Raw genomic sequence first — 27,565 nt, 5'->3', positions numbered from 1 at the left:
TTCTGATATTTTTAAATTTAGATTTGTCTTAAATATTGTCATATAAAAAAATAGCTGAATATGGGTTAAAAAATGGTATTTAAATTTTATTCAGAAGCTGGTAAAGCAGTGAAGGAGTCATTTCCGACCCTATATATTATATATATTCTTGATCAGCATCAAAATCCGAATCGATTTAGCCATGTCTGGTGAAAAAATAATTTTACTAAATTTTTTCGATATTTTATAAGGGGTTACATCGTTAAAATTGTCAGAAAATTTATAAAATTTTTTAATTTTTTTACACTTTAAATAGAGTATGCAGATTTGTTACCATATTAAAAACTAAAATGGGACAGCTTTCCGAATTAAATTTAATGCATTTTTGGCAGAGTTATGATATTTTTAAATTTAGATTTGTCTTTAATATTGTCATATAAAAAAAAACTAAATATGGGTTAAAAAATGGTAATCTAATTTTAATCAGAAGCTGGTAAAACAGTGAAGGAGTCATTTCCGACCCTATATATTATATATATTCTTGATCAGCATCAAAATCCGAATCGATTTAGCAATGTCTGGTGGAAAAATAATTTTACTATTTTTTTTCGAAATTTTATAAGGGGTTACATCGTTAAAATTGTCAGAAAATTTATAAAAAATTTTATTTTTTTACACTTTAAATAGAGTATGCAGATTTGTTACCCTATTAAAAACTAACATGGGACAGCTTTCCGAATTAAATTTAATGCATTTTTGGCAGAGTTATGATATTTTTAAATTTAGATTTGTCTTTAATATTGTCATATAAAAAAAAAACTAAATATGGGTTAAAAAATGGTAATCTAATTTTAATCAGGAGCTGGTAAAACAGTGAAGGAGTCATTTCCAACCCTACATATTATATATATTCTTGATCAGCATCAAAATCCGAATCGATTTAGCCATGTCTGGTGGAAAAATAATTTTACTAAATTTTTTCGAAATTTTATAAGGGGTTACATCGTTAAAATTGTCAGAAAATGTATAAAAATTTTTTTTTTATATACTTTAAATAGAGTATGCAGATTTGTTACCCTAATAAAAACTAACATGGGACAGCTTTCCGAATTAAATTTAATGCATTTTTGGCAGAGTTATGATATTTTTAAATTTAGGTTTGTCTTTAATATTGTCATATAAAAAAAAAACTAAATATGGGTTAAAAAATGGTAATCTAATTTTAATCAGAAGCTGGTAAAACAGTGAAGGAGTCATTTCCGACCCTATATATTATATATATTCTTGATCAGCATCAAAATCCGAATCGATTTAGCAATGTCTGGTGGAAAAATAATTTTACTATTTTTTTTCGAAATTTTATAAGGGGTTACATCGTTAAAATTGTCAGAAAATTTATAAAAAATTTTATTTTTTTTACACTTTAAATAGAGTATGCAGATTTGTTACCCTATTAAAAACTAACATGGGACAGCTTTCCGAATTAAATTTAATGCATTTTTGGCAGAGTCCTGATATTTTTAAATTTAGATTTGTCTTTAATATTGTCATATAAAAAAAAAACTAAATATGGGTTAAAAAATGGTAATCTAATTTTAATCAGGAGCTGGTAAAACAGTGAAGGAGTCATTTCCAACCCTACATATTATATATATTCTTGATCAGCATCAAAATCCGAATCGATTTAGCCATGTCTGGTGGAAAAATAATTTTACTAAATTTTTTCGAAATTTTATAAGGGGTTACATCGTTAAAATTGTCAGAAAATGTATAAAAATTTTTTTTTTTTATACTTTAAATAGAGTATGCAGATTTGTTACCCTAATAAAAACTAACATGGGACAGCTTTCCGAATTAAATTTAATGCATTTTTGGCAGAGTTATGATATTTTTAAATTTAGATTTATCTTAAATATTGTCATATAAAAAATAGCTAAATATGGGTTAAAAAATGGTATTTAAATTTTAATCAGAAGCTGGTAAAGCAGTGAAGGAGTCATTTCCGACCCTATATATTATATATATTCTTGATCAGCATCAAAATCCGAATCGATTTAGCCATGTCTGGTGAAAAAATAATTTTACTAAATTTTTTCGATATTTTATAAGGGGTTACATAGTTAAAATTGTCAGAAAATTTATAAAAAATTTTAATTTTTTTACATTTTAAATAGAGTATGCAGATTTGTTACCCTTAAAATGTCCAACATAGGACAGTTTTTCCAAATTAAAATTAATGCATTTTTGGCTTAGCTATGATCAATTTCTGTTTCGGAATCCTGATCCAATTGTAAATTGTAAGGGTATACAGACTTCGTCTTCCCGAATCTAGCTTCCTTTTTTTTCTTTTACTTAAATTATAATTTTAATTTTATTTCCTTTCCAATTGCATCATTACAGAGCTTCTTCTACGAGATTTTGGCCGGAAAATGGGTGCGGAATGGACTGCAGATCAAGGGCCAGGCCATGACCTACATCCAGGCGAACTTCTGCAACTCGATGGCAGATATGGATCTGTTCTTCCTGCAGATCTGTGCCACCAACCTGCCGCAGTACTTCTTCCTGCAGAAAACCATTGAGCTGTTCGACGTGGCCCAGTGGCTAGAGACGGCGCCGCTGAAGCAGACGCAAAAAACGGAGCAGTCGTCGATGCTAGAGGGCTTCCTCACCTTCCTGGCCACGCTGGTCACAAGTCGCACCAACCTGGGCAACGACGAGGCCACCCAGTGCATCATCGAGATCAGTGCGCTGCTCTCCACAGAGAACAAGACGCACTCGCAGCTCCTGGAGCTGATGCCGGAACGATCGGGCAACGTGCACACCAAGAACTTTGAGACCTTCCTCAAGAAGCTGTCCGTGTACAAGGCGCCGTCGAGCGGCAGCGAGAACCTGGAACAGGGCCTCTTCACGCCCATCGATGAGGTGTGGGAGAAGCACTATGACCCACTGCATGTCCTCCTGAGGGCCGTGCATCGTCGCGACTTCCAGTCGTCGCTGGATCGCTTCACCAACTATGTGAAAAGCAAGGACAAGATGCCGGCAAGCGGTAATCTGTGGCCGCCGTTCCGTCTGCCTCAGGCGCTGCCCGCCACCAGCTCCTTCAGCGATCCCTGCCGCATCCTTAACTCGCGCGTCTTCCACTCCACCATCCTGTCGATCCTATTCCGTGCCGTCCACACGCGCGATGTCTCGGAGCATGTGCTGGCCCTGGCCGTCTTCCTGCTCGAAATTGCCGTGGAGACCAGCGAGGATGTGGGTGGCAGTGGTGTTAGTGGTAGCGGTGCTCCGCCTGCTGCTGCCATGGTTGAGTCAACAGGCGGCTTGGGCTATCATCATGGCTACGGCTCTGGTTGCCAGGAGCCGCCCAAGCTGTTCCAGTGCTATCCAACGGACAATCTCAGCTGCAATCTCCGTCAGATGGTAAAGAAGGTGTCGCTAAAGTCACGCGACCCGCAGGTGGTCACCTCTAGCTACCGCTCCAATCCGTTCTACTCGGATCTTGACTTTGATGTCGACGGGGAACCGGACCAGGCGTTGCGCATGATTGGCCAGTCTGAAATGGAGGGCGAAGATGCCACAAGAGGCGGCGCTGTAGGAGGAGGAAGCGGCGGCGGCGCTAGCGGCGGTGCCCTGGGACTGGCACCAGTGGGCGGTGTCCGAGGACGGACCGTATCGGAGACACTGGCTCTAATGCGAGTGCCTGGCATGGAGGTGGCCCTGCCACCCGATTTATCCGTGGTCGCCGAAACGGGCGTAGTGATCCGACAGGACAGCAACGATGATGAGCTGCTAAGGGATGGTGATGATCATGCCATGGACATGAGCCCTGCTGCCGCCCTTGACTTTCACTTCCCGCTGCAGCAGATCACGTTGCCGGAGAGCGGCATGGAGGTGGCCATACGAAGGGATCTCCTGCTTGCCGAAACGAACAATGGGGGAGCCGGAGCTGGAACTGGACCCGGAGCTGCTGGAATCACACATCCGCCGCCGGCCAGCAACGAAATGTTCTCCCCGACAACGCCCACGGGCAGCGGCATGCTGCTCCCCTTCCAGCGGGTCCAGCCCGTGGCCGTGCCCAGCAGCAGCGTCAACATGGACATTGTGCCATCGAATGTCGGCGCCGGCGGTGTCGGCGGCGGTGGCTTCACCTCGGGCGTCAGCGGGGCCCTGGGCAGTGGCAGCGGCGGCGGTGGTGGCCGGCGGATGAACTATGAGGCTGGCGGAGCACGCAAACGATCCGTGGACATTGCCATCGGTGGCGTCAGCAGCAACAAGGATGAGCTGAATCTGGACGAGAGCATATTGTCGCTGCTGCTCAAGCTTCACTCGCAGCTCTCGGGCACGCTGGATAGCTTCTCGCTGAGCGACGGCGAGGAGCGAGGTTCGGGGACCGAGGATTCCATGGATGTGGACTGCAATGAGGCCAGCACCTCGAGCACTGCCTTGGCTGAGCGAGGACGCGGTAGTGCCAGTGGCGGCATGCGCAACTACAAGAACATCCACGTGTCCACCTCGCGGATTGGCGACGGACCCTTTTTCATTGGCAACCTGCTGCGAAAGATCGCCAAGCAGGACGAACTCTGCGCGCTGAGCATTGACGAGATTCGAGCCCGCCTCTGGCCCAACCAGCGCGAGAAACAGGCGGAGGCGAAGGCGCGCGAGACCAAGGAGAAGGAGGAGCGTCGCAAGAAGGCGCGTGAGCGTCAGCAGAAGATGATGCAGGATTTTGCCAACAAACAGAAGCAGTTCATGCAGTCGGCGGCCGCGGCGGCCAGCAGCATGGATTACGGCCTGGAGGACGAGGACGAGGAGGAGCTATACGAGGAGCAGCCGCGCGAGAAGGAATACGACTGCATTATCTGCAATTGCACCACGCCCAGTACCGAAACGAATCCCATCGGCCTCGTGGTGCTGGTCGAGTCCAGCGGCATCGTTGGCCACCGACGGCGCATAGCCGAGAGACTGCCCCTGCCGCTGAACGTGGAGGATGAGTACCAGCTGGCGCATGCCACCCGTCTGGCCGCCGAGTTCGCACGGCGCACGGAGCTGCTCAGCATGAAATTCGGCGACGAGTCCTGGTATCTCTCGAACAACATGGCCTACGACAACGGCGTCCATGTGCAGTCGTGCGGCCACCACGTCCATCTCGGCTGCCTTGAGGCGTACCTCAAGACGCTGTACACCACTCAGCGGCAGCCGGTGCAGGATCGTGGTGAGTTCTACTGCCCAGTGTGCCGGCAGCTCTCGAACTCGGTGCTGCCGCTCAGTCCGCAGCTGGACAGGCCCACGCATCTGGTGCGCTCGGGTAATCAGCCCTTTGAGCGCCTCGTGGCCGACCTAACCGATCTGATCAAGGAGAACGAGACGATACCGGTGAGTATATAGAGTTAGGGATCCCCTGAGGATCCATCCCAGTGCGTCTTCTAACATTTATTTCTTACTTTTAGCAGCCCACAAAGCTAACAGAGGCCATGGGCCATGCCATGGAGGTAATGACCAATATAGCCCAGCGCAAGGTCAAGTGCGCCTCGATCACGTTCCACAAACTGTTCATCTTTGTCACCTCGATTGCGCGCACGAACCTGGAGGCGGAGATCATACAGCGTGGCGGATCGCTGTGCTCGGCGAATGCCACGCGGTACAAGCCGAAGCGGGACTGCATTGTGCCGCTGCTACATGTGCTGTCGGTCCATGTCCGAGTGCTGGCGGAGTGGCCGCTGTGGAGCAGCTGGGCCTCGCTGGCCGGTCTGCCGGTGAGCGAAACGGAACCCCTGCCGGCTCACTGCCTGGATCTGATACCCAGCCTGCTGGCGGATCCCATAGCGTTGCTGCTCAAGTTTATCCTGCTGGCGCCGCTGCATCTTGATCAGGGTGAGTGTTATCTACATTACTTTCCTCCCAATATCCTGTATTTATCTCTCTCTCTCTCTTAATCCTGACAGACTACTTTACCTGCATGGTGAAGGTGATGTACAACCTGCTGTACTATCAAATAGTGGTGCAGCTGTGTGTCACTCTCACGGATATCGAGTGCGATCATATACTGGCCACCTACGGGAGCAGCGCCGCCGACAGTGATAGTAGTCCCGCTGGGGAAGCCTCTGCCACGGCTAGTTCGACGTACACACGCCGCCGGCTTGTTGGTGGCCACCACCATCAGCAGAAGGCCAACTCCTCGCAGCTGGGCAAGGCCATGGCCCTGGTGCTTCGGCATACGAACAAGTTATCGCATCTGCGACGAGACAGCATACCCAGCACCAGCAGTTCTGCGGCAGCAGCAGCAGCAGCGACCGCCTCGACATCCTCCGGCGTCACGGTTACTGTTACTTCCGCCGCAGCCTCCCCATCCGCAGCAGCCTCCTCATCAGCAGGAGCAGCAGCAGCCTCCACAGCCGCAGCAGCCTCTTCCTCGTCCTCATCCGAGGTCAACCTCAAGTCCATGGAACTGCAATTGCAAACGCTGTGCCTGCCCTTTCTGCGTGTGGCCGCCCTGTTGCGACAGCATCTGTATCACCACGAGATGCCAGAGATTTCGGCGCCACCGCTAGAGTTTGTGCGTCTCGTCTACTACCTGGAACTGGTCACCGATTCCATGGACTGGGATTGTTTCAATGCCAGTAAGGGCCTGTGCTTTATACCCGGCACCGAGCAGACTCTGCCGCAGTTCTGGTGCAAGCAGCTTATGGACGTGCGACCGCCAACGGATACGGTGCGCGAATTGGTGCTTATCAATCAGCATTCATTGTGGCAACAGCCGCGACTCCTCGAGCTGCCGCGCGAGTACGAGCGCTTGTTTACGGTGAGGCAGAACCTAACATTAACCAAAATCTGGGATCGTTAAGCTAAATGTATAAATTTTTCTTTCTCTCGGCAGTACTACCACGAACGGCCCTGCCTCAACTGCTATAAGGTGCCCAAGGAGAGCTCCATCTGCCTGCTGTGCGGGACGATTGTGTGCCTCAAACAGAACTGTTGTGCAGAGAACGATTGCTGCGAGGCGGTGCGGGTGAGTGTCAGCTAGATTCTATATTCTATTGTATGCTATAATGTATATATTGTATTTTTTATGTGTGCAGCACACCCTATCCTGCGGCGGCGGCATTGGCATCTTCCTGGTGGTGACCTCGACGTATATTATCGTTATACGCGGCCGTCGTGCCTGCCTGTGGGGCTCCCTTTACTTGGACGACTTTGATGAGGAGGATCGGGATCTCAAGTGAGTGTTCTTTTGTGATATATCAAACATTTGCTTCAATCCCTTCCTTGCAGGCGCGGCAAACCGCTGTACTTGAGCCAGGATCGCTTCAACCTGCTGGAGTCGCAGTGGCTGTCCCATAAGTTTGCCCATACAAAACACACCTGGGTATTCCATCGGGATCTCTTGTGAAATATGGAAGACTTATTGCGCAGCATACAGGAGCTGGTTGGCCAGATCTAAATGCGAACGCAGAAGCTGGAAGGCCGCTCACAGCCTAGTCGAACCACTCAACCCGAAGCTCCTCCGAAGACGACACTCACGACAACACACACACAATCTCCAAATCTCAAATCATCCGTTTGCTACCAGCTCCAGTCTCCTCCACCTTCGCCCCACGTGTTCCCTATATTTTTTTATGTTGTTTTGCGAAGGAGGAGGAAGATGGGGAGTATTAGTAGAACACATGCCAGGTAATCTCTATAACCGCAACCGTGTGTCCATGTGTCCTTACCCTTGTCCATGTCACCAAGCACCTTTAAATCCTACCCTGGCAATTTACAGTTAATTGATATTACACGCCCTTTATACATATATAACAAGCATACTTCTAATATGAATACGAAACACAGCCACATAATGATTTATGTATTGCGATTGTTTGTTGTCAGCAAATCTCCGGTCAGAAAAGAAGAAAATATTTAGCAAGAAATCTAGTACGACTTATAAATATATATATATATAAAATAAATATATAAATATGCTATATGAAGAAGTAAGGAAGCGGCTAGGAAGTTCAGTTTCACTCGGTCTCTCTAAAGATAAGTCTTAGGACCATAATTCTATAGATTTTTTTTCCTTAGGTAAAAGTAAAGGCAAAAGAGAGCGAGTAATGAGTAGCGAGTAAAACACACTACCGACACACGATATATTAACAAAATTGTCTACGTTTTTGGCCTCATGAGATTGTGCATGTAAAAAATAAATAAAAAAGTTTATATAGTTAATATATATATATAAAATATAACTAAAGTTAATGCAACATAAAAGAAAACAAACAAAAAAATTACACAAATAAACGAAAAGCGAATTGTGAATTGCGTAGAAGTTAGTTTGCATAACACACACATCTTATATTAATTATTATACATATGATAGGCGATATGTAATAAGACGCGACAAGGAAGAGCTAGGTGAATTTTGTTGTCCCACATTTCCGCCCTCAAACTTTTCACCCTTGCTTGCACCGGAAGTTAGTCCCAGATCTAAAAAGCCCTCTTTTTTTTGGATTTCCTGGGGTTTGAAATGGGCCCTAGCTCTTTAGCAATTAAATACATCTGTATTTTTAAGGTTTTTACAGTTGTGAAATTTATTTGTAATTGAAGCAAAGAAAATTAAGCGATACAAACAAAAAAAAACAAAAAATTAAAAGAAAAAGGTTGTCTACTACTCCCAATTGGTGAATAACATGTGTTTCCATCGAATTCTAGAGCAATTAATTGGATTATCAAGTTTTTAACGTTTGAGTTTCATTTTTAAAAAGAGAAAAGACACGAGAAATAATATATTTAATTAGTATTTGAATATTTTTAGGGATTGTAAATACACTGAAGGCGATATATAATATACTATGTTAATAGACATTTCCCCCTTCGATTCTCTTCTATTTTTTTTTTTTTTGCTAGCTTAACAAATACATTTGTTTTGGTTCGGCGTCCTAGACTAAATAACTAATAAATACTCCACACAAAGACACAAATCGAGAAATTTAACAATTAACTATTAACTATTTCCAATTAAAGCACCACCCACACACTCACACACTCTATAGTTGAAACCCAAAACGCAAGGCTAAAATTATATAAATATATGTATATGTAGGGAGTGAGACGTGACGAGCCGATAAAAGCCCCTGAATAAACTTGAGAATCCATTAAAAATTTAATATTTATTGTAAATAAGATTTAAAAAAATCGATATACTTGATACGATATCCATTATTGATATGGATTTCGTCTAGTGGTTTTTACCGCACTGCGAGCAAGTCTTGCGAAACACGCGCTTGGTGTTCACTTCCGGGACAGGAGATACCAGCACCACCTTGTGGTCCGCCTCCATCTTCGCATCGTGGGCATTGATCAGTCCCGTCATTTTGGCTCGAATCTCGTTGCGGCACTGCAGGACCTGGCGGAACTGCTCCACGGCTCGGTTCACGTCTATTCCTGGCAGCTCGGAGGCATGCACTATGACCTCGAAACGGGCGGTGGTCAGGTCACCGGCAGCCTCGGCAATATCATCCAGGTTGCTGTCGATGGTGAAGTAGCTGTAGACCTTGTCGCAGCCAGTGTAGTCCGGTGCGATGCGGTTGGTGTATTCGTTATCAGTGTTGGTATGTTTACCTGCAAAATTAAAGGGACATTTTGTTAACTTTCATTTTAATTCTAGTTGAACACCTTGGAGTTACGTTTTAGACTGGGTTCCTTAGCCGGGGGCTCTGCGATGTCGGACTTTTGGACCACCTTGGGCTTCTTGCCATCCGCTTGCTCAGGATCATACTCATCGGTCTCGATGTCATCTTGATTCAGCTCCTTGGTATTGGCCTCTACAGGCTCGTACTCATCGGTCTCGATCTCATCTTGATTCAGCTCCTTGGTATTGGCCTCTACAGGCTCGTACTCATCGGTCTCGATGTCACCTTGATTCAGTTCCTTGGTCTTGCCCTCATCAGCCTTGTACTCATCGGTCTCAATTTCAATTGGATTCAGCTCCCCGATCTTGCCCTCATCAGCCTCATACTCATCGGTCTCGATCTCATCTTGATTCAACTCCTGGGTCTTGCCCTCTTCAGCCTCGTACTCATCGGTCTCGATCTCATCGGGATCCAGCTCCTCGGTCTTGTCCTCATCAGCCTCGTACTCATCGGTCTCGATCTCGTCTGGATCGACCTCCTCGGCCTCGTACTCATCGGTGTCGATCTCATCTGGATCGATCTCCTCGATCCTGCGCACTTCAGCCTCATACTCATCGGTATCGATCTCTTCTGCCTCATATCCCTCGGACTCGCAGTCTTCGTCCAAGTACTCTTCGGTTTCGTATTCTTCAGAATTGAGCTCGGCTTCCGATTCCTCAGTTTCCGGTTCCTTGACATCCGCTTTCTTAACTTCATTCTTCTGAACTTCAGTTTTCTCAACTGCCGGCACTCCTGCCAGACTTCCTCTGTTCAATTTTACCATAGTAAACATATTATTCTGAAAGTCCAGGAATTCCTGTTCATCTTCTTCATCATCCTCCGACTCGGATGAGGACTGAGTTACACCCTTGTTATTGGGTGCAATCATAAAAAAGCATCCCATGAGGAAGGCCCCAAAGAAATCGGTCGGGATGGCGCCACGCGGCACATGGTCCGATTCGATGAGGACGAAGCCCTTGGGCTTGCCGGCTTGAGCCGCTAGCTTAAAGTCGTGGGAGCGCTTCGTGCCCTCGGGGAGGGGCACCGGGATTTTGGTGGTGTCCTTCTTCGTCGCTGCCATATTCCTCAGGGCCAGCTTCTTCAGCTGCATGGCTACCGGGTCAATTTTGTAAACTTGGGCAGTTCCGTTGTCACACGGTTGCTCCTGCTGCTGCTTGCATTGGCCCACGAACAGCGGTGGCGTCATCGAATAGTGATGCTGCTCCAGGTCATAGTGCGTACGGATGGCGCCGTGGAACACAGAGTCGGGCAGCGAGCCCGGCGGAAAGACGCAACCAGCATCACAGAAATCGGGCAGGAAACGCTGGGGCAGGAAACGTGGTCCCGGCCGGTTGATGTCCACCGGAAAGATATCGGCAGGCAGCTCGAACATGGGACACGTCTCGTTGTCCATGGTGGCCATCGCCACCTCCGGTACGTTCGGCTGATGGACCGTCGAGAGGATGGCCACAACGGTCATCTTAATTTCCTGCGTTGCAAAGATGACCTTACTCAAGTCGGGTGCATACATGTTGCACTGCATCTGCATAGGAGCGGCCATAGGATAGTTCGACTGTGGCTTCGGGTAAGTCGGCATAATGACAATCTCAATCACGGTGATGTTGTGGTGGAGAAGGCGTCGATTCATATCATCCGTAACGGAGGCATTGGGCTTCTGTATGCTGCGCCTGTAGGGTGGCGAAGGTGGCGGTGCCGGTGTCAGTGGCTGGATGCGTTTAGGCGGGGCCTGTGCTTGACCCCCACCGTTCCCATTGCCCTTGGCCTGGGCCTGGACCTCCGGCGGTAGGATATAGCTCGAGTTGCGATGTCCAATGAATAGGGGCGGCGTTTGGCCCTTGTGATCCGCACTCAACAAATCTGTGGGATAGTATTTGCGGGCCAGGACGCCTGTGGCAAAGACGCCGCCGGCATCGAAGCCCATCGGCAGCAGTTCCTCCGGCAGAAATGTGATCTTCCATATGGGTGCCCCACTGGGGAACATATCCTTGGGCAGCTCGAAGCTGGGACAGCGCGCGCCGCGAAGCTTCGTGGCGGCCGCGGCATCATGGCTGTAGGTCATCAGCGGCGTGATCACCAGACGCTTGGCCTGCTCGTATACCATCTTCGGGAACACCAGACTCCTCAGGTTGGGCAAGAACTTGGGTTTCAGAGCGACCATGTGCTGGATGGATGGCTCCGGTTGCTCTAGTGGCTCCTTGTTGACCGGAATGGGAGGCGGTGGCATCAAAGTACGCGCTTCCTCCTCCGAAGCACTGACGGGTTCGAGCGGGGCCGGGGCTTTTTTGCCGCGTGCCATTTTTTTGCCTGACAAAGAGGAAGGGGGAAGAAAGGAATGGAAGAAGGAGAGGAGGATTACACACACGTGCATATATAACAAAGTATGTGTGAACAACTGTCAAAAATGAGAGAGAGAAGACAATATGGCGGTATATGTATATATGTGGTGTTTGCAAAGTGTCAAAATTTGAAAGAAAGAAAAGGAAAGAAGACAAAAAAAACCTCTTGCTATTTACATATGTATGTGTGCGTGTAATGTGTGCATTTTCTTGAATTTGGTATTTAAAATGGATCGAGCTTACGAATCTTATTGATAACAACATTGGTAGCAACTAATTCCAAACAAAATTGAATTGAAACCAAGAAAAATGCAGATTTGTATTTGTCGATGTTCTGCGCCCCCCTGGGATTCTATAGTTTTCACAGGTAGTGTGCTTCCCCGTACCATACTCACAATTTTTAACCTTCTTGTGTTTGCGATTCTTCTCCATTCTTAAAGGAAAGAGATATGTATGTATATATCACCAATACACGAACTACATGAATCGTGGGCAATCGAAAAATAAAGCACAGCCGATGCCGCGCTATACAAAAGTATTACAAAATCGAATTTAAGTGCCACCGAAAGGCAATAATTAAAAAGCGTTTCGTTTTTTGTTGGTTAGGTCTGCTCAGCTCCGAATCGGTCAACGACTAAAAAATTCTGACACCGAAAACGACGATGAGTGTGTTAGTTTAGGATTGCCCTCTCCTGCCTACTTTGATTTCGGAACTCAAAAAAATAGGGCACACTCAGGGTACATGATTGCCATGGAGTGAGAGTTGTCGCAATTTGTTAGAGTTCATACACCTTAAAGTTTAATTTAAATTCCACGAAAACCCAACCGAAATTAACCAGAAATATACCTAATATAATATATTCCCTAGAGTTCATAGAAGACTGTGAAAATTTATGTTCTGTATTTTTCTACAATATTTAATTTGTATTGACTCGAGTTGGGCAAATTGGGTGAATGCGAGTCCAACTTCAATCGAATCCGTTTTTGTTTGCACCAAATTCCGGCCAAAATGACCAATTTCATTACCTTTATGTACCAGGCGAACAGAAACAGCAGCAAGCTGTTCGCCAGCAGCAAGATCTTTGCTTTCCCCTCTTTTAAGAACCGTTACTTCAGAACCACAGTCCGCCGATCTAACGGTGCTTTTAAAATTTTAATGATGGCCGTTCTTTGTTTACATTTGAACTGACCAATCAGAGAGAAGCTTTGCTATTCCCTCTTTGAGGATCTAACGGTGCTTTCAAAATTTTAATGATGGCCGTCCTTTGTTTACATTTGAACTGACCAATCAGAGAGAAGCTTTGCTATTCCCTCTCTGAGGATCTAACGGTGCTTTCAAAATTTTTTTTTTTTTTTAATTTAACACTCAACTTAGACACTATTATTTTTCTTCCCTTCAATTTTATGGGACTCACCTCTTAGTTAGCTAGCCGACAACTATCCCAAGCTCTGTGGTTGCCATTACCTGGGCAACTGACTCACCTGGCCACTGGATGTAGCCATTTATGGCCGATGCCGTTGTAAGATGAGGCCTGGGGCGCCGGCACCACTCGGTATCAGTGCCATTCCACGATTTCCGGGGAATAGGCCACGACTCCGAATCCAACACTTGGAACACTTGGGGAAATGTAATAAGTAAATGTAAATAAGTAAATTATAAATAAATATCCGACTCCATTTAGATTTAAAGACGTTTCTTTGTGTATTTTTTGTACTTTCAATTGATTTCAGTTTATTTGCTTGCATTTACAAAAAGAAAAAAAAAGAATTCATATACATATATGCTATATATATCCGACCATTAAAACAAACAATTTGCACTTACTAATAGTAATATATATATATAGAGAGAGAGAGAGGGGGAGACTACACACACCACTAGGTGTAGGTGTGGATGCGGTTTTCGGGATGGCCCAGGATCTCCGTTTCCTTACAGGTTTTCTCCTCAGTAAAAATATACAATATATATACATATAGTTGATATATATGTATATACAAAGTTTTGTGGACAAAGTTGTGCCTGCATTACAATATGTGTAGTTGTGGGTGAGTGGGAGAGAGTGTGCAGTGGGTGGCAAGGCAATCTTTCTTCGGTTTTTCTCGTATGCTAAGAGCTAAGCCTAAGTCTTGGTTGCTATATTATAAAACCTATAGGGGAGAGAGGTCAACCGTGTTTCTGCGGATGATTGATTTCGTTTTTTTTTTTTGCCTATTTGCTAGTTTTTGGTTTCATTATTCGCCCTGTTCCGGTTCTCCTTATCGTCGTCCTTGTTCAGGCAATTCTCTCCCTGCTCCAAGCCACACCGCCCTCCAACATCTGCTGTGCTCTGTGGCTGCTGGACTGTTTGCTCCGCCGTGGTCGCTGCCACCACCTCGTCTTCCCGTTTATGCCTATGATACCGATGATGATGTCGTGTAGCCTCTTCCTTGCTCTGAATACTCGTCTTTTCTAGCTTCAGATCGATCTCCACATCGGAGTCTATTTCAGTCTCGGAGAAGCACAGCGAGTTGCCGGCACGCGGCACCTGGATACGTCGACGATCCTGTATTTAAAACACAAATAGATTTAGTCTTTGATTAATCCGTGCCTTAATCCTAATCAAACCCACCGTATTCAGCGTTGTTGGCTCCGAGATGTAGCCATCACAGTCTTCGTCCTCGCTAAAGATCTCCGCTCCGGTGTTGACCGCGGTCGGCAGTCGGCACACGATCTGCGCCAGATCGATGAAGGTGTACTCGTTGAGGGAGGCGTGGTTGCCGCGCTTGGGTGGCTCCTTGTTGAACCACTGATTGAACCGGCCCAGCCGCCCCGCCTTGGCCATGTTCTCAAAGTAGTTCTTGCCGAACACATAGCCCACGTCCCGGATCTCGTCGAAGCTGCCAAAGGCCAGGGTCTTGTACTTATCAATCGGCGGTCGGATGTACTCGCAATAGTCTGAGTTTTTCACTTCCTATTGGGGAACAGGAAGTTTAGGGATTAATAAAGGATTTGTAGAGAAACTATCCAAGGCACACTCACCTCCAGCTGGCGGACACAGGAGACGTAGGCGAGCCGGGATTGTATGTCCGGCAGATCGGGCACCTTGACGGGCGACGTGAAGGGATTCCACTTCTTGTAGAGCAGCCACCAGCCGCTGAGGTCATCGCCGTAGTTGGTCAGATCGGTGTCATCCTGGGAGCCGACGTCAATGGCTATGATGTGAGCAGCGCCCAGGTTGTGCATCACATCGGCTATATATATATACATATATATAAACGGGAAAGTGGACGTGTGGAGGGAAATGGCGTTGGAATACACGGATGCGGATCGGAGGCGGATGGTTGTTTTGTTGTTTAAAATGCAAATATGTTTGGTTAGCAATTCTCAGTAGCATCTCGAGCGCGATTATTGGTTCATTTTGCAAAATTAAGCAGAGAAATAAGCTTTGTAATTTAAGGTTTGGCAATACCAATAAGGAAAAGTCAAATTTCTACCTTTAAAACCTTATTTTGGGGCTTAATTTTGCAAAGAGAAAGCCTTTCAATGGGTAAATACGTGTTATTATATAATATTCTGTATGTTTTAATATTAAATCGTGTTATTTTCGCGTTTACAACTAAATAGAATCCACTGGCTGTGTTTTTGTTTTTCCCGCAGCAACTTGAGTCTTTAGAAAACTTTAGTCCAAAATTAATTTCGATTTAATTGTAAATTTAGATTGCTTAATTTAATGTTTTTCAATTGCATTTTTGGAACTTTGAAGCAATTGGAGACTCAAGATGCATGGGAAATCGAGGACTCTTTGCAAGGACACTCTCGCTGAATTCAATTTCCAATACTGGAGCGGACGCAGAGCGTTGGAATGGGAATTGGAATTGCAACTAGTGTTGTGGATGGTACGTTTACGGGACTGGTGGTACTCGGTACTCTGTGGATGCTGTTTACCTGGAACGTTGTTGGTGTAGCAGCCGTCGAGCAGCAGGTGACCGTCGCTATAATCACAAAATGGCGGAAATACGCCGGCAATTGACATGCTGGCGCGGCAGTAACGCCACAGGTGGCCTGTTTTATTTGCCGTTTGCAACACAGGTGACAAAACAGGTGTACAAAGCCAACAAATCAAAAACATCACAACACGACGAGACACAAACGCGACATGGTGGGTTATGGATTTGAATTTCATCAATTTCGTATTTCATAAATTTTCATTTTCATTGTTGATCGTGTGTGTGTGTGTGTGAAGGAGGACGAGTGTAAGTGTGTGTGTGTTTCAAAGATAAAGAGAGAGAGAGAGATAAAGAGATAGACACAATTTTATCCACGATGACAACTGTTGCTTGTGTAGAAATAACGGTTTTGCTACAAGGCTCTAACTACAAATGAAAATACAACAAAAAGGCCAAACCAAGGAAAGGGGTAAACAAACAAAAGGACAACTCAGAAAGAAACAACAACTATACACTACAAAGTTAATAAAATAAGGGGAAAAAACCAAAGAAACTTTGTGCACTCTGTTTTTTTTTTAACAAGTGTTTGTTTGTTTGTGTCAGTGTGTGTTCATGTGTGTGTGTGTGGTCATGATGGCGGAAATGAGCTTTACCGGTTGAGATGCAAGGATCGACGGCATTGCCAGCCCGAAGAAAAGCAATGGCATCCGGCGGAAACGGTACAAAAACACAACACAACTTTTTAGTATTGGGCAAGAGGGAATTTTTGTATGAAACAGGGAAGTGGAGCAGTGGAAGGGAACGCAGGCAAGCATGATCGATCGAACGAACAATAAGGACTTTCCAACGCTCTGCGCGCTCTCTCTCTTTCTGTGCCAACACAAAAAAAAAAAACAACAGCTCTAGATTGGAATTGAAAGTGAGATTTGGATTAACACGCTCGGTGGATTTAGGTATTATTTTCATATTCATTATCGTTATTTTTTTCATTTTTTTTTTTTTGGTTAAATCGTATTCTATGTGCTAATTGCTAATTACCTGGCAGATTATTCACATAGCCGCCATCCAGCAGGAGGTGCCCATCTTTGGGATCGCACAACGGCGGCATGTAGCCACTGAGCGACATGGAGGAGCGTACGTAACGCCACAGAGATCCTGAGACACAGAGACACACATGCCAGCAGCAATGATAAGTCGTGGCGGGTGTGGGTGTGTGTGTGTAGGGTGTTTAATTCGTGTGTGTGTTGTGTGTGTGGCGGGGGAAAAGAGAAAAAAAAGAGAGATTGAGAGAGAGAGAGAGAAAAAAGCGTTCAACGATCTTTTCTTTTCTTTTTTTTTAAGGATATGTGATGAGGATTAACATAAACATGAGCTTGGGGCATGCGATGTACGGGTTACAGGACTTGGGAGCCACTAATATGGGTTAAATGGGGACCACAAAAAAAAACTAAGGATTGTAAAATGACTTTGGCTAGGATCACACAAAAGAAGGATCAATTTTAAATGAATTTCACATAAAGAATATGAGTGTCACAAGTGGAGCTTGTTGAAAAATGGGAGCAGCGATGGGTAGCTTTTTTTTACGAGGGAGCAGCAGACGTTTTAAGTCTGTAGCAAAAACCACAAGAGCCAAGGATATACTCATTTGTTTTATGCTTAAACCTCCAAATTGTTGCAGAGAAACAACATCAACGCGAAACCAACAACAGCAACAACAACAACAGCAATTAAAAATAATTTCTTTACAAAATTTGGACAACAAGAAATTACAACTAATTAAAGACGGCACACATTCAATTGGGAGCTCAGCGCCGATAATTCCGAAATTTTCACATTTAAATGTTTGAGAAATTGTTCCAAAATTAATTGCTGGCCATGGATGGTGTGTGTGTGTGCAGGTGTGGGGTGTGTATTTTTTTGTCTTTTTCTATCGTGGATGTACACTCAGTTCTAAGGCTTTTACTGAAGGAATAGGAAGCGTTACAAAAGCCAAAAACAGAAGAAGTTATAAGAAGCTGTGTTATCGTTACAATCGAACCGAAAATTATCGAAATACCAGAGAGAAAGAAGCAAGAACTAAAGGAAAGCTACTAAAATAAAACATACTAACTTTGTGCAGGTAATATATCGATTAAGAGATCAATAATATTTTAATAATTTATATGAATTAATTTCTTTAATCATAACAATATATATTTCCATCGATATAAAATCAAAATCTTGATATTTATGTAGCAAAGTAAAGATAATCCCTTTAAATGATATATTAACTGCAGTTTTATAACTAATAGAGCAAGGCAGACAATAGCAGAGACAGAGATAGATACGGACAAGGAGACAGAGAGAGATATGTATAACAGGAGGGAGATATCTAAAGAAAGAGACAGACAGAGACAAAGAGACAGAGAGGGAGAGAAAAGGCAAAAGCAGAGGACGACCGACTGGACTCACCATTGGTATGAACGCGATGGCAACTGGCCGTGATGTCTGTGGTCAGCGTGAAGTAGGGTATCCACAGATCCTCGATGCTCACATCCCCAAAGGTGTCGTGGATGGTCTTGTTGAACTCCCGTCCGGAAAACATCGATGTGATCGGGTAAGTGAGGTCCAGCAGTTGTAGGAACCATTTTGTCATTTTCTGAAATAATTCAATTCCAAAATTATTATATGTTTCATGATAGGCTAGGCCTGAATTCAACATTCAAAGGATCTCCAAGATCCCTGGGATCCACAGAGACAAACCTTGGACCACTCGCGCGCCTTCTGCGTGACTATGGTGATGTTGCGCTCGGAGCACCAGAGGGCACCCATGAGAGCGCCTATGCTCACGCCGCCAACCATATCGATGGGTATGCCTGCCTCCTGGATGGCCTTCAGCATGCCAATGTGGGCAGCACCGCGTGCTCCGCCGCCGCCCAGGACCAAGCCAATCGAGTTACCCGTCAGCCAGCGGGCCAAGCGCGAGAAGTCGGAATGCATGTTCGGTTCGGAGAGCAGGACGCGACTGTAGAGATCATTCTGTAAAGCAGGAAAGAGAGAAATTAGAAACTATAACCAAAATGTATGTAAAATACCATCAATATTGTCAAATATTTAATCAAAAACCCGGTTAATTGATTACCTTATCTTCTCTTCATGAAATATTGTCAATCATGATTACCTGAAACGTGACTATCCATACTTAATCTGCCCTAATCTACATGCTTCGCTAATAGATATAGCTATATTTATGATACGTAATTTTACTCATTTTCACTGATTATGATTATGGAGTGCACCTGATAGCTTTATCTTTACGATGCTCAGTGCCATGGACGTTTAATTGAATGTAGTGGCCCTTGACAGGTGAATTAATATCACATAAATTTAATTGGGAATGTATGTATAAAGAAATGTACAGAGAAAGTTTGATATAATGAATGGTTTACAGTTTACGACTCTATTTAGTGGAGATAATGATAAAGATAAGTATTGATATATCGAGATATTTTCGCCATAAAATACCATAAAAGAACTTAAAGTGGGCACTAAAATCACAGAAAAAATATGCCTCTAAATAGTGGTTATATGTTGATAAATATTTGATATCTAGGAATGAGCGAGAGAACAATAATATTGCAAGTACACACAGACTTTGAAGGAAACCTATGGCAAAACTAAACTAAATAATACTAAATCTTATGTCTAAACATTTACAAGTATTGATAACCCCATAAAGTCGCTTTACAGATCCATTTACAATACTCACAATGCGATATTGACTTTTGCGCGTAAAGATGCGCTTCACGCACTGCACATGATGATGCTTGGTCACCCAGGGTCTGGCGTTCAGCCAGCTTAAAGTATTCGCGGGCTTGGCATTTGTCGTCTCCGGGTAGAGCAGCACCAGCTCCTTTTGTGTTCGCATCGCCAGTCGATCGATTTCACGCTCAAACTTCCCCACCAAATGTGAACGATCACCGAGGCCGACAATCAGAATCACATCCGCCTGCCGCATGCAACGTTGCGTCCAGGCGCTGAGGGAATTATCGCACTGATAGAGCGTTATAATGTTGCGATCCTCCTGCTGGGCCAGCCACGAGGTCATCCGGTATTCGTTGGCCGCCTCAAAGATGTTCGGGCCGAGCTGCTTGCGCACCACGTCCGATGTGAGCCGGAGAACGGGACCTGCCGTGGGATAAAGATGGATTAATAACTGACCAACTTCCAGGATCTGGCTTATTATATACACTTTACCGGAAAGTATGATCATCAAAGGCTGAAAATAGATACCTATGCTAATATTTTGTATACGCACCTATGGCACAGAGCGAGTGGTAGAGCTCGTAGGTAAAGGTTGTCATCGGCACCTCGTCGGTGATGGGCACCAGGGCCACCGTTGAGTACTTGTGCGTGACGGGATTGGCCTCAACGGGCGCGCCCGGCGCCCCGCTGCCCGAGCGCGTCTGCATCGAGCCGAGGAAGCGGTGGCTAAGGAAGCTAATCAGCCGGGTAACCACAATGGGATAGCGCAGCTTAATGGCATTGAACAGGCCCTCGGGCAGCTTGGCCAGCTCCGAGTCGCGCACAGCCATCACCGTCGTGGTGCGCGACGTCTCGGTGATCATTTCGACGATGCCCACAAGGTCACCCTTGCCGTACTCGCCCACGATCTCCTTCTTTCCGCTGGAATGCGTGATCACCGATCGCATGCGTCCGCTCAGCACAATGTAGGTACTATCGCTGCTCTCATCTTGCCGATAAACGGCACGGCCCGACTCCAGGAAAATCCAGTCAAGGGCATAATCACATTGCCGCACCAGCGGCGACAGGCGACGAACCACACCATTGCCCAGATCCAAAACGATCCGTGGCCGTTGTCGCATGATTCTATAGAATACAAGATGAGATAAATGTACGACTGAGCCTAATGGAGTACTCACTGATAGATGGCCGCTCGCCGGATGAACGCTATCCGGCTATTGTTTCTCGATCGGATAGTATAGGCACTCGCTTCGCCTGTGAGCATGGCCAGGCCGCCCACAATCTCGCCGGGATGCACGAAATGTATGAGCATATCACTCTTATCCGGCTTGGCCCGTGTGGCATCCTGGTTGCCCTGATAGACGGCCAAGGTACCAGTCATCACGAACCAAATGCACACATCGTCCGCATTGCCCTCGGTGATGAGCGTGACATTGGGCTCCAGTTCACGGACCTCCACAAAGGGTTCTATAATGTGAGCATCCTCCTCCGGTAGGCCCAGCTCCCGGCGCAGACTCTCCACGGCCGAGGATTGCACCAGTCGTAGATCTATCGAAGGTGCTTGCGGCGCAGGCGCCGGTTGCTGCTGCGACTGCGTTGAGTTGCCACATTCAAGGGGCGAAGATGGACCCGGCTGGGTGATGGAGCCGCGACGCGTGGACAGATTCCCCACAGAATGCTGCTGCTGATGGAAAGCATACGCACTGGACGATTCCCCGTGCAGGTCGCTGAATATCTGATTTGTCCCAATCTGTGGGCAGGCATCCGGATTGGGATTTGGATCGGATAAGGTGTGCTCTTCGCGCGAATGCCGCGACGATGAGTGTTGAGCCCGACCAACTCCTGCTCCTGCTCCTGCTCCTGTTCCCGCTCCCGCTTCCCGAGTCATCGGAGTCGCCGCTGTCGGTGGCACTGGCAATTGGCTGGGCGGCATTGCTGTGGTGGCAGCTTGACGCGATGATTGCGAGTTGACAATGGTCCCGGACATCATGGCAATGCTCTTGTAGCGCATATGATTCTGCACCAGTTCGGCGTTTAGACCAAGATAGTTACGCAGGGCGGTGAAGAGAACGCGCTGCAATCGGATCATGATCACCTGGATGACGCGAATCATAACGTCCGGATTGTCTTGGAACACCTCCTCGAAGGCCTGGCGTAAAGAGAACAGAAAAAGTATTTATTAAACAGTTTGTCTTGTGGTTCTCTATATGGTTAACATTAAAATTGGTAATCTTTAAGTAAGTTGTGTAAATACAGCTCTTGTTTACATATTATAGTTTGCAAAAACTTGTAAAAAAAAGAGGAGTATTTGCTGTAAAACAATATACATTCCTAGACCCCTATAAAGTTTAGGATTTACTTAAAGATATAGCAAGTAAAAAACTTATCTAGATCCCCTGGATTATATTTATAAAATATTTTAATTCAAGCCCATATTTTTGGGTGTCTATCTAACCCACAGATAAGATATGCCAATGATTAAATGAGCACTGATTAAAGCCACGGAGCAGGTGGTTCTTGGTGAAGCCACACAAAAAACCAAACGAAACAAAACAATGGAGAAACCCACCTGCATGGGCAGTCGAATGACCACCGATTTCTCAATGGCCTTGGCGGTGACCGTCTTGTAGTAGCTGGGATTCCCCGACAGCACATCGATGAAGCTGAGCAGCGACGTCACAGACTCACCCTTGCGCACCGTCTTCAGGGACAGGGTGCTGCCATCGGCATTCGAGATGTACACATTGATCATGCCCGATTGGACAATGTAGACACTGTCATCGGGATCAGTGATCTTGAACAGATAGTCGCCGGCCATCAGCTGCAGCAGCTGGGTGTGCTTGCACAGTCGCAGAAAGACGGGCTTCTCAAAGTGTCCAAAGATCCGGATGCTCTGCAGCATGTAGAGCGCATCGGGCGGCACACGATCGCTGCCCTCCATTGTCTCCTCCAGATACTCGGCCGGCGGCTCCACCGTTCGCATCTCCAGCGGCATATTGTCCCGTCGCAGCTGTAAAATGCGGCGGGCAAAGCGCATCACCGCTCGCCGCTTGTAGCCCTTACCGCTGCTATACATCTGACCGCTCACGTTCTTCATCTTGCGCAGCATGCGGCGTCCATAGAAGAGCATCTTGTCACGCTTCCGGAAGCGCAGGCCGCGGAGATCCCCGCCGGACGAGGTGACGGCGCTCAGGGAGTGGGCAAGCTCATCGCGCAGGCGCAACCGGGCCAAACGCTTAAAGTATATGCACCAGGCGAAGAGGAGAATGGTCGGAATAAGGACGCCCATCGATACGTACATCTGTGAATTATAGAATGAGAGATCAACAAGTATTGAGAAAATGTTTAAAATGCATCCCAATCTAATCCAGTTCCTCATTGTTTCGAGATAATTAAGGACACTTTAATTAGCAAAGAGCTTTTTTAATCGAGAGATTTGTCGTGACAATTGGAGGTTCTCAGAGATGGGAGTTTACGAGGTTTTTTGTTATTGGGCAGGGTTGCATTTAATGCCTTACGTACGATATACGCCAATAGAAAAATACCGAGCCAAGGTATATCTTTTTTTAAGCTATAGATAAAGCCAAAATATGTCTAAAACTCACTTAAATGATTATACCTTTAAGATTTATGTACTATATATCTTTAATAATAATAATATCATGTTAAACAATTAGGGGATTCCCTGAACGACTAAATCAGAGAAGCCGATACTTTTAGCGACCCAAATGACGGAAAATATCGAATAAGAAATTTGTATGGCAACAGCTGTTTTTAGTGGTATAGGGATTCCCCTGAATATTAAGACGGTTCTTTTCAAATAATCCTTGGAGAATAACCCTAAAAAATTTCTTCTACTTTGTTACCGAAACTAATCATGAAAATTCGATTGAAAACCGCCGTCTGCCTTAAACTTTCCTTGGAAATCCCTTGGAGAACATGGTCAAAGGGAATATATAAGTGAGACCACAACCACTTTTGCTTAATTATTCATTTAGGCAACACTTGCAAAGTTCCCAAAGAGAGAATTAGCTGTGTTTAATTTCCACTATTATGTATGTATTTTGAAATGTTCAAATAATGGTTCAAATTAAACTTTGGGTACAAAAATGTACATATGTAATTAAAACTATAAATTTAAAGCTTATAAAAAATACAAATATTAAGGATAAAGGCTTTTAAACAAGAATATATAACCCGTACTTTGTAGTCTTTCCAACACATGTTTTTCTGCCTTTTTTATACCCGCAGGATAATTTAATTTTAGTCAGAAGCTTGCAAAACAGTGAAGGAGTCATTTCCCACCCTATAAACCATATATATTCTTGATCAGCATCAACAGGCGAATCTTTCTGGGCATGCAGGGAAGAACCTACATTTTTGTCATTTTTTCGAAATTTTATAAGGGGTTACATCGTTAAAATTGATAAAAATCTGAATTTTTTAACATTTTAAATTGAGTATGCAGATTTGTTAAACTCATAAAAACTAACATAGGACAGTTTTCTGAAATAAAATTAATGAATTTTTAGCGAAGTTATGAAATTTTTAAACTTTGCTTTGTCGTCAAAAAAATCGAAAGCGAATATTTTGGGATTAGTTATGATCGATTTCCAATACGATCGTATAATTCAAACTGCAAGGTACATACATATGTATATAAAGTTCTGATTCCAGATTCCAGTTTCCTTTCTTGTTTAGTTTTTGTGGTCGTATAATGCAATATTCAAGCGACACCCAATGTAAGCTCAGTGAGACATACGATCTTGAATTATTCAGGGAGAAACACTTGCTATTGTTCCCAAGAAACGCTCTGAATTCCAGTAAGTGTGAGGCCCGTATAATCGAGCTCATCAGCTGGGCGTTGTTAGCGGTTTGTTGTTCTTTTGGCTTTTATAACCAATCAGGGGAATATTACATTTATTTTCGTATAAAAACAATAAAAAATGACCCAAGGTTTTGCCATTTGCCTATTAAAAGTTGTTCTTAAGTGCCACTCCCTAATTCTTCATATTGTTCTGATATTGTGCATTAGTTGTTTATCCTTAGCTTTGATTTATTTGAAGAATTGTCATATATATAAATAGAAATAGAATATAAATATTTCAGGTCTTTCTTCAAAATTCTCTTAAATTTGATTACAAAATAAACTAGAATAGAGAGCTAGGTAAAGGATCCCATTCTGGGCTTAAAAAGAACTTTTTATTGAACAAAATGAATCAAAAACTGTTCGAGAGTATTCACATATTCGACTTTACGCTTAAATATGTTCATGCTAATGTTTGATATATGCAATTGTTATTGTTATTATTGTATTCATAGGCACTTTGACATTGAAATGACGACGTTGCGGCGTCGTTGCACTTGTTGTTCCTGCTTTTGTTGTTGTCGTTCTTCTTCTACTTTCTTCATAGTGTTTTGCGGTTCACAATAGTTGTTGTTGTTGTTGCTATTAGTTTTCTTTTACTTTACTCTGCTGTTGTTATTTATTTCTCTGTTATTGTCTGCAATTTCCGCATTGTGCTTTTATTTTGATATAAATATAGTAAGTATATTACTTTTATTTACGATTCCCATTATCATTGTTGTTGTTTACAATTTAGTTCTACATCAGGTTTTCGTTTTATCATAAATTCCAATTGTCCGTCCCCTTGTCCCATTGCAAACAATTGATATCCATGGCTCATTTGCTCCAATTGAAATCTAAACCCTCTTAGCCATCCAATTGGATTTACATATGTATGTATGTGTGTATGTGCTAGCTGATCGGACATGGCAACAAAGTAAGAGATAGGGAGTGAGAGGGAGAGGGAGAGGGAGAGAAATTCGCACACAAAAGCAACGGTCGCGGTCACAAGACGATGGGCTAAATTGATGCGGCCCCAAGGGGTTAATTGAATTATTGAAAACTGATTTGGGCAGCCATGCCCCCTTCGAGCCCATTCCCTTTTCCCTTTTTCAATTGCACGTGCTTCTGATTAGCATTCGTTTATAGTTACGTGTGACGTGTAATCAGCTTTTCCAGCGGGGTCACACTATCATTATCAGTATAATATATTGGGCCGTGTGCTTATCATGTGGCTACTGTAACCAGTTGTTGGTGTTCCTTGTTTTTCTCCTTCTTTTCTTTCGGTTATTTGTTTTTGTTTTTGGTTTTATGCAAGGCCACAAAACAAACAAATTCCGATTTGAAGGCAAGACAAAAAAAAAAAGAAATCAAATCAAAACACGGAAGTGACGAAAAGAGATGGGGATGCGGGCAAGAGAGAGAAATATGGGAGAGGAATAGAGGGTCTTATCAGCAAACTAATTAAAAAGTCCTAAACCTAGCCAGGATCGAAACCAGTTGCAGAGATTTATGAAATTATTTACTCGGAATATTCAACAGGTGTTCCCAATCTGTTTATGTGTATTCTAAGAAATATTTAATTTCGAAAACTGTTTTAAAGAGTTCAATTTCAAAGAATATATATATATATTTATTTTATTGAATTTTAATTTGAAAATTTACTTTTTTTTTGTAGGTTTGCTGACGCATTTTATTTATTTCTTATTAATAGGGCTTATCATTATCAGCAAAATATCAATTTGTAATCAATCTTGACTTTCAAAACTCGCGGCTTTCAAAGGAAAATATATTTACTCCTTCTTCTTTAACAATATCAAGTGTTTTTTCAAGTTTCCCGGAAAACTTGAAGCTTGGACAAGAACAGCTGTTATCCTCCACATGTGATCGATAATTCTCTCCCTCTCTTTCATGCTGTCTGACTCCCTAAAAACAGCTGTACTCTCGCATTATGTTTGATCCACCCTTATTCCCTTCCGCTGTGTCTACCTATTCTCCTGGATCTGCTATCCTGCCTGCTCTCACACCTCTGTCTCGCTCTCACCTAACTGACTCACTGCATGTTTGAAAATAAACAAAGAAAGGGTGAAGTTCACTTACCGTTGCACTGATCTGCTGGGAAACGTAAACGCACCACGCATCCGAGAAGAGCGTGTTGTAGCTGCCAGTGGCGCTGGCGCGCAGCATCTCCAGGATATCCATTTTTCGCTTGCTCTCCCAGCTAGTTCCTCTGGGTCTCTCTCCCTTGTACCGCTTAGTCGTTTGTTCTTCCTTGCTGCTCTCTCTCTCTCTCTCTCTCTCTCTCTCTCTCTCGGCTATCTCTTGCTGTTGTCGTTGTTCTTATTGTTGACTACTTGTGTCCCGTTTATTAGGTAAATACGGAAGTGAGAAGAGCAAGGCAACGGAGGCACGGCAAGGAGGGGGCGGGGGCGGGTGCGTGGGCGTTTTGGCAGAAATCACAGCCCTTTGTTGTTGTTTTATCTGCTGCTGTGCTTCGTGGCCGTCTCGCTCGCCCTGTCTATCTGCCTTGCTCGCTCTCGCGGATTGGTGACACCCCCGCCCCTCGTTTGTCTTGGGATTTGTGCAATTATTGTAATGCACGCGCCTCCAGCTTTCTCACGCACTTATTCTTCACACACAAACACAGGCCTCGCACACCCGCACACACACTCGAGCACAGCACCACCGACCAAAAATTTTGATTTCAATTTTTCTCGTGTTTTTGTAGTTACGATTCAACGGGTAATTTTGATTTCGACTCTCTTTCCGCACGCTCTCGCTCACACTCTTGCTGCGGAGGAGTCTTTCGTTTCCAATAAGAATTTATGTTGATTTTTGTCTTGAATGCGTTTAGTTTTACCAAAACATGTTGCTGCAGTCTCTGGGGCGGAAGGGAGTGGTGGGGGATGGCAGCGGCAACAGTAGCCTCCTTAATTTAGTTAGTCGAACTTTGATTTTTGCTATATATACTACAAACTAATAAAGTCAAATGGTCTAGAATTGTTTGTATTTTTTCCGAGTGTGATCGCCCGGCTGTTCAGCCAGATGGCCGAAAATCGTCACGAAAC

General features: G+C 44.5%; 2 protein-coding genes across 4 annotated transcripts in view; one reads left to right on the top strand and one right to left on the bottom strand.

The window, feature by feature from the left end:
* The window catches only part of Ubr3 (Ubr3 ubiquitin ligase), a 24,005-nt gene extending 14,891 nt beyond the window's left edge, over window positions 1-9,114 (top strand). Inside the window, exons 6-11 of one of the 3 annotated variants that reach the window (XM_020953440.2) lie at window positions 2,380-5,352; window positions 5,430-5,850; window positions 5,922-6,778; window positions 6,854-6,985; window positions 7,056-7,195; window positions 7,249-9,114. In XM_020953440.2, the coding sequence (XP_020809099.2) occupies window positions 2,380-5,352; window positions 5,430-5,850; window positions 5,922-6,778; window positions 6,854-6,985; window positions 7,056-7,195; window positions 7,249-7,366 (4,641 nt within the window). In that variant the 3' untranslated portion in view covers window positions 7,367-9,114. Of the gene's footprint in view, window positions 1-2,379; window positions 5,353-5,426; window positions 5,851-5,921; window positions 6,779-6,853; window positions 6,986-7,055; window positions 7,196-7,248 lie in introns of all 3 variants that reach the window. The other 2 variants (XM_020953439.2, XM_020953442.2) reach the window with 2 other exon arrangements.
* sws (patatin like phospholipase domain containing sws) lies at window positions 9,104-27,565 on the bottom strand. The gene is made up of 15 exons (XM_086837975.1): window positions 26,598-27,565; window positions 22,221-22,952; window positions 20,830-21,800; window positions 20,205-20,776; window positions 19,656-20,074; window positions 18,650-18,925; window positions 18,359-18,545; window positions 16,946-17,062; window positions 15,906-16,022; window positions 15,000-15,211; window positions 14,590-14,931; window positions 14,202-14,523; window positions 13,463-13,597; window positions 9,639-11,948; window positions 9,104-9,573 (listed from the first exon to the last, which is right to left on the bottom strand). The coding sequence occupies exons 1-15, from the start codon at window positions 26,697-26,699 to the stop codon at window positions 9,191-9,193; spliced, it is 7,197 nt and encodes a 2,398-aa protein (XP_086694101.1). The 5' UTR covers window positions 26,700-27,565; the 3' UTR covers window positions 9,104-9,190.

Source organism: Drosophila serrata, unplaced genomic scaffold (genome assembly GCF_035046125.1).
Source record: "Drosophila serrata isolate PLE 108 unplaced genomic scaffold, ASM3504612v1 contig_336, whole genome shotgun sequence".
Classification (NCBI taxonomy): Eukaryota; Metazoa; Arthropoda; class Insecta; order Diptera; family Drosophilidae; genus Drosophila; species Drosophila serrata.
This window is presented reverse-complemented; position numbering and strand designations above follow the sequence as displayed.

Bases quoted from the DNA above. Each gene is read 5' to 3' on its own strand.
- sws (XM_086837975.1), bottom strand. From the start codon at position 26,699: ATGGATATCCTGGAGATGCTGCGCGCCAGCGCCACTGGCAGCTACAAC. The intron at 22,953-26,597 runs GTAAGTGAACTT...TATAATTCACAG, and splicing joins CCCAGCAGATCAGTGCAACG to ATGTACGTATCGATGGGCGT. The intron at 21,801-22,220 runs GTGGGTTTCTCC...TCTTTACGCCAG, and splicing joins TCATTCGACTGCCCATGCAG to GCCTTCGAGGAGGTGTTCCA.